The sequence below is a fragment of the Neodiprion pinetum genome, chromosome 2 (assembly GCF_021155775.2).
Source record: "Neodiprion pinetum isolate iyNeoPine1 chromosome 2, iyNeoPine1.2, whole genome shotgun sequence".
In the NCBI taxonomy this organism is placed as follows: Eukaryota; Metazoa; Arthropoda; class Insecta; order Hymenoptera; family Diprionidae; genus Neodiprion; species Neodiprion pinetum.
Window position 1 is genome coordinate 13,641,691 of NC_060233.1, and position 15,609 is coordinate 13,657,299.

Below are 15,609 nucleotides of genomic sequence, written 5' to 3' on the forward strand. Positions count from 1 at the left end.
AATTGGCCATTTAGGAAAAATTGATAAATTACCACTTCCTACGTCATTTTGGTTGCCGACTATGTAATTTCCTGTGGAGTACCGCGATAGCGTTGACGACCTGCCCGACTCCCGTCGAGGGGGAGGATGAAGGGGAAATGGGGCGTCGAGGATGGGACGCAGTCGAGGCCAACGGAGGCCAACAGAGGCTAGCGGTGAACGGAAATTGGCCCGATGACATTGATTAAAGCGTTTAGCGGTGCGGCGACAATGCCGTTAATTAATCGGATGTGATGCTCGGTTAAGATTTCAAGTTTGTATGATTCTGGATGAATTTCACGTTCCTAAACCCGCAGTCCATTGTCCAGATGTCGACTATCGGTTTAGCTCTCATCGTTGCTATCTACTTCTCATCGAAATTGACCACCCCGCCTTGTTTCGCTCTAAGATAGATGATTTCATTTTTTGCAAAATTTAATTTTCGAACTTGTCTTCTGAAATGTTACGCGTATGGGTAATCTGTAAACTGTTACGAACGTGGGTACGTTTAAGGTTATACTTTTACCAAACAACCGACAATCAGCACTACCGCGATAATTTTTTTTACAAGTTCCGCAGCTAAACTTTGCGTTGGCGTTTGCTCACCGACGCCTCCGCGTTGTTGTTAACCGTCTGAAAAAACCTTTTGAAAAAAGAGGAAAAAAAAAAGGCGAGGGGGAGAAGTAAGAAATATACAAGAATAAAAAGTGCAAATTCATCGGACAAATGAGCATCACACCTCGAAGCGGAGGGTCGACAGTCGACAGGCTGGCTACCTGAAGCGATTTATTGGCAAGTTTAAAAGATGCGGCCCCTTCGGCATAAGTCAGTCGGATGCTGACCGAACGAGTCGCGTTACCAATCAGCAACCATTCATCCGCTCGAGCGTAACCCCCGCGTATGTACGTAATTAAGTAAGCAAAGTACTTTTGCCAATCTACTTGAACTGTAGACGTCGTTCGTGCGTCTTTTTTCTTTTTTTTTTTTTTGTTCGTACCTTCTTTCACCTTGTGCGGCAGCCTCACACTTAAGCGATGCTTTACCATTTTCACTCCGGCTACTCGAAGCAACTAATTTAAAAAATTGTGAAAACAGTTCCTAAATTTCTCTCAAAACAGCCAATGAAAACCTAAGAAAAAATTGCAAATTTTCGAGCATGAATGGTGTCGAAAATTTATCCGGATCAACTCTCACGATTTTGTGACAATATAAATTGTGTACTTACGTACATGCCGCAAGACGTTTTTTCTCACCATGTCATAATGAAGATGAAGTGGAAGTCAGAGAGTGCATATGACGATTCACGATGTAAATCCTGATAGTTACCTGTTAAACAGGATCCTAATAAAGTATCAGCTGACGTTTTAACGATGGAGTCATTAAACGGCGTTAGAGTCGGACAAATTTAAACAACGAATAGGATCGCTTTGCTATCGGAAATTAGTTGGGCAGTATGGAGTGGGCGGTGTTGTTCATTCTTGATATGAGGTGAGCGGATTAGAAGAAACGAAATAGGTAAGTAGGTATATGCCTACCCACCTCTGTTCGTACCGTTTGAAATAAGGATGCTAATCGCTTACTTCGTCAGTAATAAGATTTACACTCGACCCAACGAGATGCCACGTGGGCGTCGAATAATTACTACGGCTTTGGTCGCGCCACCTGACTCTTACTCAATAACTCTGCTGTTCGGTTAGACCCCTCGCGTGTTTGTTCAAGAATTTCAAAAATCTGCTAAAAATTGTATTCCCTTCGTATTAGCGACTCTCGCGTCTCCTAACACTCTTTAGAGACTTTTAAATTCACTGGCTTTAACCAATTACCGGAAGAAGAAAACTGAGAGAAAACAAACCAACCACTAACCAACGGTCGCGGTCAGCCCACGTCATTTCGCACAAGATATACGAGGTCATTCTGTAGATGCGTGAGTAAGCCAGTTTGACTCTAGATTGCGGCACTGTAGTATACATAAATAACTTTAACGAATTAGGAAATACATATTCAGTGACGTCATGATTGTTCTTGACAAGAGAAAAAGAAAGAAATGTCGATCAGTTAAAACGATCAACAGGTGAAAAACGGTACTAAGTTTGGAATGCTCACACGTAATTTCATTGCGTTTGTATCAGTACTCACTAAGGAATCTTATTTTCATTGAAACCGTGTAAACAAATGCGTAAAGTTATGTTTTCTCGTTGATTTTTTTACTGCCTATCATAAAGTCACAGCTGTGCATTGCATTGCAATTCTGCATGACAGTTGTATTATTGTTTAATTCAACCTTTCCAATAGCAATACGGCAGTATAAACGAGGATGACCGAGAACGCGGTACGGTCAAACGAATATTCTTGTTGTTAAATCAGCAACTTCCACACGTCGAACCTCTCTCGTGAGTTCAACACGGCTGTAAGGAAATGCCGACGCACGCTGACTGCATTAGCACGGTGCACTGGCAGACGACTTATGCCCCAGTCAAAATCCGAAGCTCCTGCATCGCCTGAATCACGAAACCCAGTTTTTGCCAAAGTGCAAAGATATTTCACAGAATCTCACGCTACGTTAGCCCGAAACTGCTCGCAGCCCGGCTGAACGTTCGTTCGCTGTCTGGATGTTGAGCGAGCCGCCACTCGCCGTCTGTACACCTGAGCAAATCAAGAAAGCCGTCGTCCTGGGTCCGAACCGTAGAAAGTACTCAGACAATACCCACTCGCCACGGGGTATCGCTCCAACAATTACCGCAAACGATTATTGCAGAAGCTTGCTAGCTCGGAACACAATTCGAAAACTCTTTACTTTAGCCACTTTCGTTATAGATAAGCCGGTAAACCTGAATCCTATTTTATTTGCTCGGTACCGTATAACTTATCTATTTTGGCATTTGCTTCCCTGGCTTGGGTATGTTCAGTCTGACACAGAGTTAGGATTACCGTTCACGGTCACTTGATTCGCATTTTCAGTTGAAGATACTTGGATTTAGTCAATTCACGCATGAAACATGTGACGCTGAAATTTGCTGAAACATTTTTATGGAAAAATTTCATCTACTACTCTGGGGTCTAGCAAGTTATGCATAATAATTTTCGGTGTACCGTAACGATGGAGCTCAACGATTAGCTGCACCTGTAATCTCGAGGCGTGCCTATGGCCACCCCTAAGACCAGGCCTTAGTCAAAATTGACAAGTTTGGCCACCTTCTTAACAGCGGGGTATCTTCGCTGACAGGTAGCGGCTCTCCAGACACCTTCGCCTTCTTCCACTTCGCGTTGTCTTGTCTAGATATTTCAAAATCTTGCCACAGAAATGTCGAAGCTCCAGAAGTGACACGGTTGTGAGAAGGAGATACTACAGGGGAGAAGAGAGAAGGTCGTCGCGTCATGCGGACCTAAGACAGGGGAGTCTTCTTCTAATCTTTCGGTGCTGATCGAATCCCCATATCGACGATGAAGTCTGGACACTTTGAAGTCCGACCGCCGCACAACGGGGGAGCCCATCGCTCCAATCCTCATCTCCGATGGGGCCACTCCGTCTGCCAAGACCCGTACCGGCAGTCCGTCTCTTAATGTCTGTCAGGAATTGAAGCGCCTCAAAATAATGGTGCGGATCAAGGATGGGTCCGCTAATGATACGTCGGAAATAACACCGAATCAGACAGGTCATCGTTTAGCTTACAATGAAATGTGCTGGTGCGGGGGAGTGACAAGGACTTCTCACCCGCCTTTCTTTCTTAACGCAAACTGACCGAATGCCATTGAAACTTCATCTTGTGGTCAATACTAGATTGTGTAGTTTATTAATTGGAGTTGCCCGTATTTTCATGTAACATTTTCGCGTCGCGCTATATTGGAGATAATGCAAGAAATGCGGAATAGCAAGAAAAGACCTTATGTTGAGAATATGCTGCCAGTAGAATTGCGGAACATTCGAACCAGCCAGCTAGCTAACCATGCCTTTTATGGCGGGCTGATTTTCACGGAAGGACCGAAGGCAGTGGGTACCTCGATCGGTGCAATCCTGTGCACCTATATCCTTGACGGGTTTCCTGCCGTCAGGGACCGTGGTCGTAGCCGAGGGGAGCTCCTGACATGCGTTAGACAAAGGGTCCGAAGCCGCCATAAAACTGTCCTTCGTCCGGATCGGTCCTTCTCGGCACCCCGGGATGGTTTATGGTCCCCGAGTCCCGAGTCCCGAGTACCGTGGGTCACATCGACTTTAGGATGAGATGATGGCAAGGAAGGTCATCGTGGCTTCGTAGTGTCGACGAAACTTTCTCGTCCTACACGACCAGGTGATTTTGGTTCCCGAATGGTAATCGTCAGTAATTCTCTAGTAATCCAGTAACGCGTCTATTCGGGTGTACAAATCCTGGAGTTACGTTGCTCAACGGAGATAGAAGATCTTCTCTCATCGCCACCGGTCACTCAGCCGCGGATCTTGTCGACCGCATTATGCCGCTAATTGGTTTGGTAATTCTCCATCGAGAGTTTGACAAAGTTTAGGTAGGAGAGGGGTAGAGACTGACCGTGGTGTGTTTTCAGGCCACAACACCTAGAAACTTTAAGACAATGAAGGGGTCGAAGAGCCCCGCTGTTCTACCAAGACAATGAGCCTATTTGGTGTAACTCTCACCTACCCGATATAGAACAATAGAAGATGGTTAGCCGGTAAACCTTCCAAAAAAAGATAATACTTTCTGGTTTTAGCAGGTAAACGATGACAAACTCACTCGACGGTTGTAAATTTTTACTGGATATCGATACCGGCTCACAATACTCAATGTTTTCCTCCTTATTCTTCGCAATCTGTTCTCACAAGTCAAGACCTAGCTGTCACAACTTTCTACGAAGCTGAAGACAATATTTACCAATTTTCAGAATGCGAGTACATGCAGTTGTCAAAGAGACAGAACGCGGATTTGACATCTAGTGCGATGTATATGCAGCCGGGGCGGAGTATAGCGTTACATTTATGTTAACCAAGGTAAGACGTCCGGGACGCCTGGCTCACGTTCCAAGAGACGACGAAACTCGACGCTTGCACGCCGTTCGCATTACTTGGCACACGTAAATACGGTCAGCCACATATAGCTGAACTGCACCTACGTGGCTGCAGTCGCGTATAATTGCATTTCGGAACACCTTGACGTTGAGAGATTTACTAAAGGTGCTCGCGGCCGGAGTTCCTCGAAATGACTGCGGAATCGGAGAACGAAGCACTTTGTCGCCCCGTAAAGAATTTCTCCTCGCGGAGCAATTAGACAAGCCACGCTTGTAACGAGATAAGGTTTCGTTCCATGCTTGTTAACAAGCCAAACGAATTCAATACTGTTACCTAATGCCCTGCCTATTAATCAGATAGGAACGGCTCGGTGTAAGTACACCTTCGAGGAATAGGTCGAAGACAGATCCACTCGTCACGTGACAATTATTTCGCCACTTTCCTTATATCAACTGCCATACGATCACACCTTATGCGAACTTAAAGTCACCAACATGTAAGATATATTTTGTTATTGTAATTACACTACGTATAATAATCTTTTTGTTGCTTGCTTGTTCGATTCTATCACACGCATTCGTGACATTAGGACCTTATGCCGAAAATTTTCTGTAAAAATTTCGAAACTCTATGCATACTTACTTGAAACAATCATAACCTAACCTAAATATTCGGCAGTCGAGCGGATGTCAATGTCACCGTGCATATTGTATATATTATTACATTTACTTGGTATGCTAGTACCTCAGACTAAGTTCATTACATATAAATTGGATAAAAAATTTTCAATTGATAGAATCCGTCGTTCTCTGGCGATTTGACTTAACTTTAGTTTGGGTGCCTTTCTAATGAATAACTGAATCTATCCTAGATCTGAATATGACCGCAACTACGTCCCACAACGCTGTTCCAAGTGGAAACATCATAGAATGAATAATGTTATCATTTAACCGATACACAAGAATGATTTTTTCGTCACATCACCTTCGGTTATATCATATGGCTGTATCGTGTCATGTGAAATACTGTTTGTGCAAATACAAATAATTGTCTACTAAAACCGCCGCGTGCACAATATGTATCAGATGGATGTTTCACTGTTTGAGGTTAGGATAAAAATTGTAGGGAGTGGAACTGCGAGAATGTGCACTGAAACTAAAGCCGTACTCAACGGTGGACTTTTTACGGTTCGCAGGGTGCACAGCACTCGCATTTTCTACGCCTATCTTCAGCTTTTACGCACCTCGAACGTGTACCACGTATGTTACAAGAGCTGGTCAATGGAGGGGATCGGCTACCAACGAGGCTTCCACCACCCGGCTACACGATCCTTCCCGAGGTCCTTTGGTCGCCTGGATAGCGGGAACGCCGCTGGTCGCCATCCCCTCCAGACTGTCTCGTGGACGCGGCGCACATTGGCACTGGGTTTGTTTACAGGGCGGAAAACGATGGAATTCGGCAAAAACTTACACTATCCGTGAAATATAATGTGACTCGTCCCGTTTATCCCACATGCCTCCGGCTCTTTCCCATTTGCTTCGCTCTCGCTTGCTCGTCACTTTCTCTAGGCACGTGCCATGCTTTGCGTTTCTACCGGTCACCTGGAACAGACATTGAAGTGTCATTTCGACAAACTGTGCTAATGCGAAACTCAAGTATTTAAATTTTTTTTAAATCAGATAGTACGTATTTTTTAATTGAGCCTCAGAAATTTTCTGATGAGCACACGAATAAGTAGATAATAGTAGTTTGCACAAGGATTTGTACTCAAATCGAAATGATTGGCAATAAAATGGTGCCACTGAAAGCAGATTATTATACCACATAAACCTGAAATTCAATTACTTGTTTATAATTCTAAGATCTTATTACTTCTCATTTTGAAGGACATGCCATGTATATACTTGCACAAAACACATGATTTTCTATTTGCAGAGCCGCACATGCACTAGGTAATTATTTACAATTTGATTCATAACTCGTACATATAATTCCCCCGTCGTTTCAACTCTGAACGATTGCGGCTCCGCGTGGCCCTCGTATACCGAAAAGGCCCCGGAGGGCCAGAGTTCGCAGAGGGGCCGTTCGTCAGTGGTAACTTGTCACGCCGCTGGGCATCGCGCATAAATTTAACCGCGTAATGTGACAGGTCCTCGAACCGCCACCTTCTTTCCCGCCTCTCATTCCTCCGGTCCTAAACGACTCGAGAGTCTTTTCCAAGGTCATTTAGCCCGGCACACGGATAGCTGCCTGAGCTGTAAGGAAGAAATCGCATCTGCCTGGCCCGGGGCCAATTCCGTGATATCCTCCAACACCTGATGATGTAAAAGTTCTCCATTTTCATTTCGTCGTAACATAACGCTTTGCTCGGATGAATTATCAACCAGAAACCTAGTTCTGGTTCTCTGCGTTCAACCAGCGACGAAAGGACGTGGAGGAAATCCGCGAGCACGGAAAATATAGAGAGAGGAAACGAGAGAGGATTCAGACCGGGCAGCTCAACACGCGTTGCATCCTTTCTTCCGGCGGAACTCGATAGCCATCGGATGGCTATCCGGTTTGTGGTCACAACTCTCCTGGCTTGCAGGGGACGGAATTAGAGTCGTCCTCTCTTACGAGGCCCTTTCCCCCCCGCTTCCTCTATCTATCCTCCAGTCCAGAGGTCAGTGGAAGGAACGTGAGGCGATATTGCACCGGCACCAACTTAATGTCCCCATTTGTCCCTCCTGGCTACCGGAAACGATACATCTCACCTTTATGCCCCGCGGTCGTAGGTGGTACAACAACGCGTGTAACGTGATGCTACGGAGAAGTTTCTGCTACGGTTAATTGTTAACGGCCAATCGTTCGTTACTTATGAAGCTTTATACACGGTAGCTCACTAATGGAGATTAAGTGCAGATACCTGTCGCCGATAGTTTACTCGCACTTTTTTGAGGTCGTGTTTAGCAGTGAGCTAGGATTTCTGGCTACAGATCAGTCAGAAATGATCGGTTGTTATGGATCATAGTTGAGGTTTTACTGCGAAGGGGATAACTTTCAACCCACTGTATGTTATTTGATCGGATACAGTATTGTAAGGTGCATTAGAGAACATTGAAGTCTTTTACCTTAAATGGATAACAGGAGAAGACCGATGGAGTGTGAAACTCGACGAAACGGAGTACAGAATTTTTCTACCGTGACAGTTCGTTTGAAACGGCTACGCGCCGTCGCCCGAGGACGCGCGAGTATTAAAAACGTTCAGCACGTGCTCTCTTCCGATGGCGTAGTCTCTATCTGCCTGAAGCGAGCCTCGGGTCACTCCGGGCTAATGATGACGTGGTGAACGGTTGACGGCTCATCCCTAATTACGTCGTACGGCTGTTCAGGCGCGTTTCTACGCGGTCAACTTTTCGACACCGTGCTGTCAGGGCTCTTCTGAAGATCCGAGGACTGGATACGTGCCCGTGTGTACGGACAGGTACGTACACCTCCTCACCTCTTTACTCGGACCAAAGCACATCTGTGTATATCTACAGACACCCTCGCGGTGGCCGCTCGTCGCACATTAATCTTGGCACAATGCTCGATCGTCCGTCCGTCGCGGCTCAAGTTAACGCGACGCTGTCCATCGGGATGCTCATCACCGGGCAATGCCGAGCCGTGACCAATCCGAAATAAATATTGGCGATTATTAACCGCCGGGATGCAGATGGAGATGGAGGACCTGAGCCCGCCGACTCAGAAGGGATGGTAAGTAGATCCATTAGTGATCCTAGAACGATTGAGGGACGTGCGTCGAATTCCTGTCTAATTATGCCATCCTCGTCGACCCCGGCTGAGATCACCAAGATGAAGATTTTCGCGGAAATCATCTCTGGCTTTGGAGGTAGACGGGAATAAATTGACAACATAGTCAAAATTGTATGGAAGCCCGGTTGGGTTTTTAAGTTTGCGTACATGTTCGACTGGTTCAGGCAACAGGGAAAGCGTGACGGTGAAGAAAAAGAAAACGCACCAGAGAAATAAAGCATTAAAATCGTCCACGAGGGTTGGAGGCAGTAAGCAGGGGTGTTAATTCGAGCTAACCCCAAAGGCCAACACGAAAGGTATCCAAGTATTTATGCCGGCGGTACTAAATGCCAGAGGATCGTGCGTCGATAGGCAGACACCTCTTGCTGTCTATTTCTGGCATGATGGAATCCACAGCCTCCCCGGTCCGATCTAGACGTCGAAGGCGGCGCGATGTCAGGTAATGTCCAGGTGTCCATCCCAGGGGCCCGGCTCTTGATAAGCCGACAAAGGATCGAGAGGCGGCAGTTAAGCACGCACAGTGACCGGGCATGTAGGAGACGAGAAAAAAGGGGGGAGAGCAAGGATACTTTCGGGGTACTGATGAGAGATGAAGATGTCACCGGGATGAACCACGGGGTTGACCCCATCGCGACGAGTCAGCAAATTCCCCACGATACTGGGCTCAGTCGTGATCAGCGAGTCGATGTGATGCCGGGACACCTGCGCGCGTGACACGCAACTGATCCCACATCGCTCGCCTCCAGCTCTCTTGGCAGTTGCAACTCAATGCCGCTGTAAGAATAAGAAGAAGAAACAAGATATGACTGAAAGTTGAAGTGGATGCGGAGCGCTCGAGAGAAAGAATTTTGCCTGTTCTTGGATCGAAGTCGTCATACATACGAGATAAACTTCTTTTAAAGTAGTTCCGTCTTTCGCTGACACATGGTTCTGTTGGTCTGCACCAAGTAAATAGTGGAGAGTCCCTCCAGCGCAAGTGAGAAAGAGTGAGACAATGTTATCTCTCTTTATTGACTCCAACAATTTCTACTGAATGCTCTATCTATCTTCAAGTCTACGATATATATGCACTGGAAATCCCTCGGAAATCACTAATTTTCAACTATCATACTTCATATTCTCGTAAGTATATATTTGAAACTCATTCAGATTTGGAGAATACTTGGTATTATTGACAAGCAGAATTAGTTCTTGCTTCTGCAACCGGCGTCCCCGATCCATATCCTTATCCCAGTGAACGAATTTTGAAACTAAACATAGACAAACGCTGATATGCAGATGCCTAGGCTCGAGTTGAAGCGTTGTCCACCAACTTTGTCTACACTTTTATAATATATTATACACATTATAGGGAGAGCATCGTAGGGAGATTAAATTTACACATAGTAGCGCGGGTGAACAATAGACTAGCGTGTGTTCTTGATGGGGTAAATATTTGACGTGTGCTCCCTCCTCTTCTCCTACGTCGTCGCCGTCACCCTTGGAGCCCCTGCAGTTCAAACTTTGGTACCCGGCACTCTTCCTGATCGCTGTTTGCTTTGACCACTTCAGTTTAATTGCCACCAAATCACGTATTAACAACGATCCTTGTCGGTGTTGTTGAAGTAAAAGAAGAAAGAGGGTAAAAAAGAGAGAGAAAAAAATCAACCCCTCTGCTGAGAAGAGACATAAAACCAACGCGATGGAATCTTTATGTTTGCCTACGTATTTTCTCGGGAGGAGGTTTTGTGTAGGGAAATCAAAGTCAGTCGGACGTCATGAATCGCTGTGCGCATATCGTCCAATTCACGTTGCGAAATTTCACCGCTCGAGAAATCGTGCCCAGGAAACGGAAGTCCATCTCGCTTGTGCTGCAACGGGACAGTGAGAGGCGTACACTAGACCGTCCCCCGGAACTTTCGTCGGCCGGCGAAATCCATAAAAACTGCGCCGCTGGTTCGCCCGGGGACAAATACAGGTCAACGACGTTCCGCCGACTGGAACCCGCAATTAATCAGTCCCGTCTGTGTAACTGGCGAAAGTGCAACGTTTGACGAGCTCGTGAATTGGACCAGCGTACTCGACAATGATGGGTTCACGATTCAGGAGGAACCCAACCCAATCACCCAATCAGTGTCGCGAGTAAAGTATTTTCGAGGCTGTCACGTATTTCACTACCTTTTGCGCCGTGACGCTGCGGAGCTGATCATTCGCTACAGATTGAAGATAATCCCGGCAGTGCTGCACATTGGTGATTTGAATTTGAGCGTAATGGGATTGTGACGTCGGTATGCTACGTTAACCAACAACGAGCGCCCGTCCTTTTGGTTCCTGTTTTACCCCATTTTGCCCAGCGGCCGTTGGTACGAAAATTGCGCTCTCCCAAGAGATGAAAGAGTGATCTACCGGCTCCCTCCCACTAAGCGGTATTCCGTTCATCCTCGCTCCCAGTTCCCATTGTTCGCATCAATTAACGATAATTGTCAGTTTCCATTCCCAGATTAGCCGCGATATGAAATTAGTCAGGATCGCTGAACCCGCAAAGAATCCGAGTCTGAATACATCGGACACTGTTGATCTATCCTTACACCGATCTTGGAAAATGACGGTGGCTCAAAATGTTCTCTACCCTGAATATTTATATCTTCGTCCAGGTGTTTAACCATGTGTACATGGTATACATGTGATGCAGCAAAATGAATGCGTGTGCGCATGGAGAGAATGATAATACATTGTGGATTGGAAGGAAAGCTGGCAGGTAATTAGGGGAAGCAGATTTTTCATTTGTTGGGCATCATTGAAGTTCCGCTCATTACTCGTTGGCTATACTATACAAGCGTCGCGACGCCTGGTATGAACCAACGCATCCTCTTTTTGTTTCTGCCCCACACCCCCTTCACCTTTCTCTTTTCCTCCGCTGAAAATCTGTATTGATCGGTCTCGTACCAAAAGTTGGCATTATATAATGATACCTGTATAATGGGCGCAAAAGCGTGATGTGCTTCGGTGAATTTATCCCAGAGCGCGAGTAAGTCTAACTCTGACTCTGACTCTTAATTCCAGTTTTTTTTTCACCTCGCGTTTCCTCCTCTCCCGCCTTGCGGATGGCAGTGCAGCCGCAGGCAGACCGCTCCTCTAATGAACTGTGTAATAACTAACGTCGTGACGCCCTGCTTCCCATCCACCATTTTCCGCGTCTCGCTGTGCCGACCTGCTATTCCCTTTCCAGATAATTACCTCCCGCTTAACCTATACCTACGCTGAACCTAAATATCTACAAACTCGAAATTCCATTTTTCACAGTCCTTGGGGTCCCGTCGTTACTCGGTAGAACTCTAACAGCTTAATTGCAAAGTTTTTTTTGCACTAATTATCTCATTGTCAGTGTTCAGAACAGAGAAATGTGTGTAAAGTAAAAGCATTTTGGATTTCTGGGCCTGGGAGACTTTGTCAACAACTTGCGTATAAGTAGTTTGACCCGTTGTTCAATTAAAAAGTGTTAAGCGTGCAATGAGGTGTCTGGCGATTCGAAGTTTCTTCTTGGTTAGAGGGAATTCCTTTTTTGCTCGTTTCTTTTATCTGTCCTTCTTTTAATTTCCTGTTGAACCCTCCACTGCCTAACCAGATCTAGATTGCGGACCTGTTTGTTATTTCCTCTCGGAGGAAATGGATTATGATAATTGAGATCCACCGCAGTCTTCTACGTGAACAACTCTTTCATTTATTTTAATTTGTATAACGTTATCTGATGCATACAATCTGGTATTTTTCACCCTCACGTTATACAGTCCTACTGCTACTCCTGAAGGAAAATGTAATCTAATAATTTTTTATTCTATAAAATGGTTTTAGAAAATCCGCCGACACTTGCTCTATAGAAAAGAAAACAGATTTGCATCGCTGGTGGTTTTAACACTGACAGCTTAGGTCAAAGCTGATACCCTCCTTAGTTGTGAATGATTATATTCGACTGACCGGGCCTAAAGTGATGCCGATTATCCGAGGCCTAATCCAGTCACCGGGGTCAACTTGTTTCTTGTACATCAATGTTCTAAGGTAGTGAGTTATCCACTGGGCATTGTTGCGTTATTAGTAAATTGGTGGCATTAATAAAAGCGGCGAGATCCAAACGGACCCCGTAGTTCACTCTTCTCTTGGTCATAAATCCTGCGGTTTTCTAGCTCGGATTTATCATCGGGTCAAACTCGAAGGTGCGCCGATTCTCCGTGGCCGAGACCAGGTACCAGGAGATGGGCAAAGCCGAGGTCGAGTCAGGCTTGATGTATGTGACTTCGGGAGTGAAGTCGCCGGGTTCGAGTCATGGTGATATTAAGATATATGCGTCGACGCGTCCCCATGCATAGATAGAGACGTCTGATTCAGGCCTTCAGACAATCATTCCTAAAAGCTTACGGGGACTATTTCGTATCCTGCCTTCTCCACCTCTCGCACTCTCTTTCAGTCTATACCCCACTTTTATTTAAGAGACTATATCTGAAAGTTTGTTGGAAGGTTGTTTCTGATCCTATTCCTGTAACATAGCCATTTCATTGATTTTTTCCCTCCCCTTCTCCCGATACGGAGGACCTGTTGCGAATAATTATCAGCTCAGATACTAAACTTCGCTCGGTGCTCGTAAATTTTCCGGCGGGTGCTCCGTCTGGCGGCCAGTTTGGAATCGGCTTCAGATTGTAAGCAACGGTGTGAACGTGACGAATGGTGACAAGACACCGACCGATATTGCTGGAACCCTTTGAGTCTTGCTACCTTTTCGTTTTTCGGGTCCCCAGGCGACTTTGGCAGTGTGTTTATAATCCAACCATTTCTACACTACTAAGCCTTGCTTCAGTCTGCAGGTTTGTTTGCAAGAAGTTTCCAAACTTTGAATCAGTTTCTTCATACTTTTACAAGTTCCACTTGCAAATCGTACCACAGATATTACAATAAGAGCAGCAATTCGTGGATGGGGTAAAAGAATGATAGGAGAGAAAGAATATAGGTCAATTGACGATGAAGTAAGAGACCACTCAACCGAGTTTATGGTCTGTGTTGCAGGGACTGGACGGCCACGAGCAGCGCGCGCGTCCCGGAGTCCTGGCCGACGTGAACGCTAAGTCCTGTAAGCTTCGCCTTGGCCTTTTCGCGCCTCATGGTGAGTCTGAGACTGGGTTAATTTTATGAGGAGGGTGAAATATCTGCTAATAGTTGGCACCAACGTGCTTGTGTGTAGGACTCTTAGACGTAGATTTTCGTAGCACGATCGCGACGGCCAGTGTCCTGAGTAGGTATCAAGAGAAGGCAAGACGTAGGTGCCTGATTAAACCCGATGCTACAGAGTGGCGTGTCAACGGGTCGTTAATTCGCGCCACTAAATCACCAAAAGGCGCAAGGCGCAGCTGCGGACTCAGCACAAGTCTGATGTGTCGATATCGGGAAAGGATAAAGAATAATGCTCAAGGTACATGAACAAGTCAGTTCTCCGATTATCCGTGCAGTAGCAGTCCGTAAATAGAGAGTCGAGTTTGCCGAAAGTTGGGAGTCTATTAGGAGTCTGGATGAATGAATGAAACAAAATGGGATTTGTCCTGGTCCGAACAATTTTCAAAATGATTGATAGTACAAGCTAGTTCATTGGTCCTTTCATGTTTTTCTACGCGCCGGAGTCTTGGGAATTCAAGTTTCAGTACTGAATTTAATTCGCATCTATCTATGTCGTTTTGCATTATAAGAAGTAGGTATTTGCTTTTTCACTTACAGCGTCAGCGGCCAGAATGAAATATCACTCATATTGGGAACCGGTTTTTACCTGCGGGGGTATATCGTCGAAATTTTTATTTATCGACGTCACATAAGTCATAACCCTCTCGATTCAGTAATTGCGAGGACCGGCTGGGCGCCCCAATATTGCGACAACGAGTCTGCAGTCGATATCCGGGGGAGCAGATAATTTCACATCGTCCCTGCATACCCGTCCTCAGTGTCCATGCAGCAGCTTCATTTACTTGTTCACTCGTGGCAACTACCTGAACAATTTGACAGTGAGTGAAAGCACCACCAAAATCACACAGGGTTACACTGACTTTATTGTTTGAAGAAACAAAATCCTTGAGCTGGAAGTGAAACCGAAAGGCGCGGGTGTAATGATTTGAATTTCGTGGAAACTCTAGGATAACCGATGACGATGCTGGAATGCGCAACCTCATCCTTCCAACCCCACTTTCGACGCACACTTTCCACCCGAACTTGACGGCTATGAAATCGCTCCTGATTGCCTCGGTGAACCTCGAGTCACCCTGCTCCAGGTGACGGTGATGCGATCGACGATCATTGCGTCGTCAGGATTCCACCGCAGGATATCCGGATTCCTCATTATCAGACAGGGATTTTATTTCGCGTTATTTTTTACCAATAAGACGAACTTGCGGCGAAACTTACACCGCAGTGGCTCGACTTCGCCGATCATCATTTGTGACGGTGCTGCGAGATATCGCTGATTCATGGAAAGAACTCCGCCTCCGACGATCCCTTTCTGGTTCTAGGAGGTGAGATTGACTCGTCAAAGTTAACGGAGGCTACATCCAGCATCCTGAAAGACTTCGGCTACCTGTACCGAAATTTTCGTCATCACCCGAAAACCAACCGAGACTAATTGACCTCCGGTTGAAGAGTAATTAAGGGAACACGAAACACACCTGATACGGATTATGAAGATCGCGTAACCCTATGGAGCAGATGCAGTCTCTTAACCTGTACAGAATTTTTTCATTTTTTCTCCTGTGTTCCTGTATTGAAAATTCATTGTTTTATTGAACTGAATTTGC

The 15,609-nt window shown here is 45.8% G+C and overlaps 1 protein-coding gene across 6 annotated transcripts in view; it reads left to right on the forward strand.

The window, feature by feature from the left end:
* Positions 1-15,609, forward strand: part of SoxN (SoxNeuro) — a 308,059-nt gene that overhangs the window by 270,639 nt on the left and 21,811 nt on the right. The window contains exon 4 of one of the 6 annotated variants that reach the window (XR_006881617.2): positions 13,844-13,862. The exons of 4 other annotated variants lie outside the window; for them this stretch is intronic. Coding sequence is in view for 1 of the 2 variants with exons in the window: in XM_046612321.2 (XP_046468277.1) it covers positions 13,844-13,895 (52 nt within the window). In the remaining variant the exon portion in view is untranslated. Of the gene's footprint in view, positions 1-13,843; positions 13,941-15,609 lie in introns of those variants that run through there. One more of the 6 variants, XM_046612321.2, reaches the window with a different exon arrangement.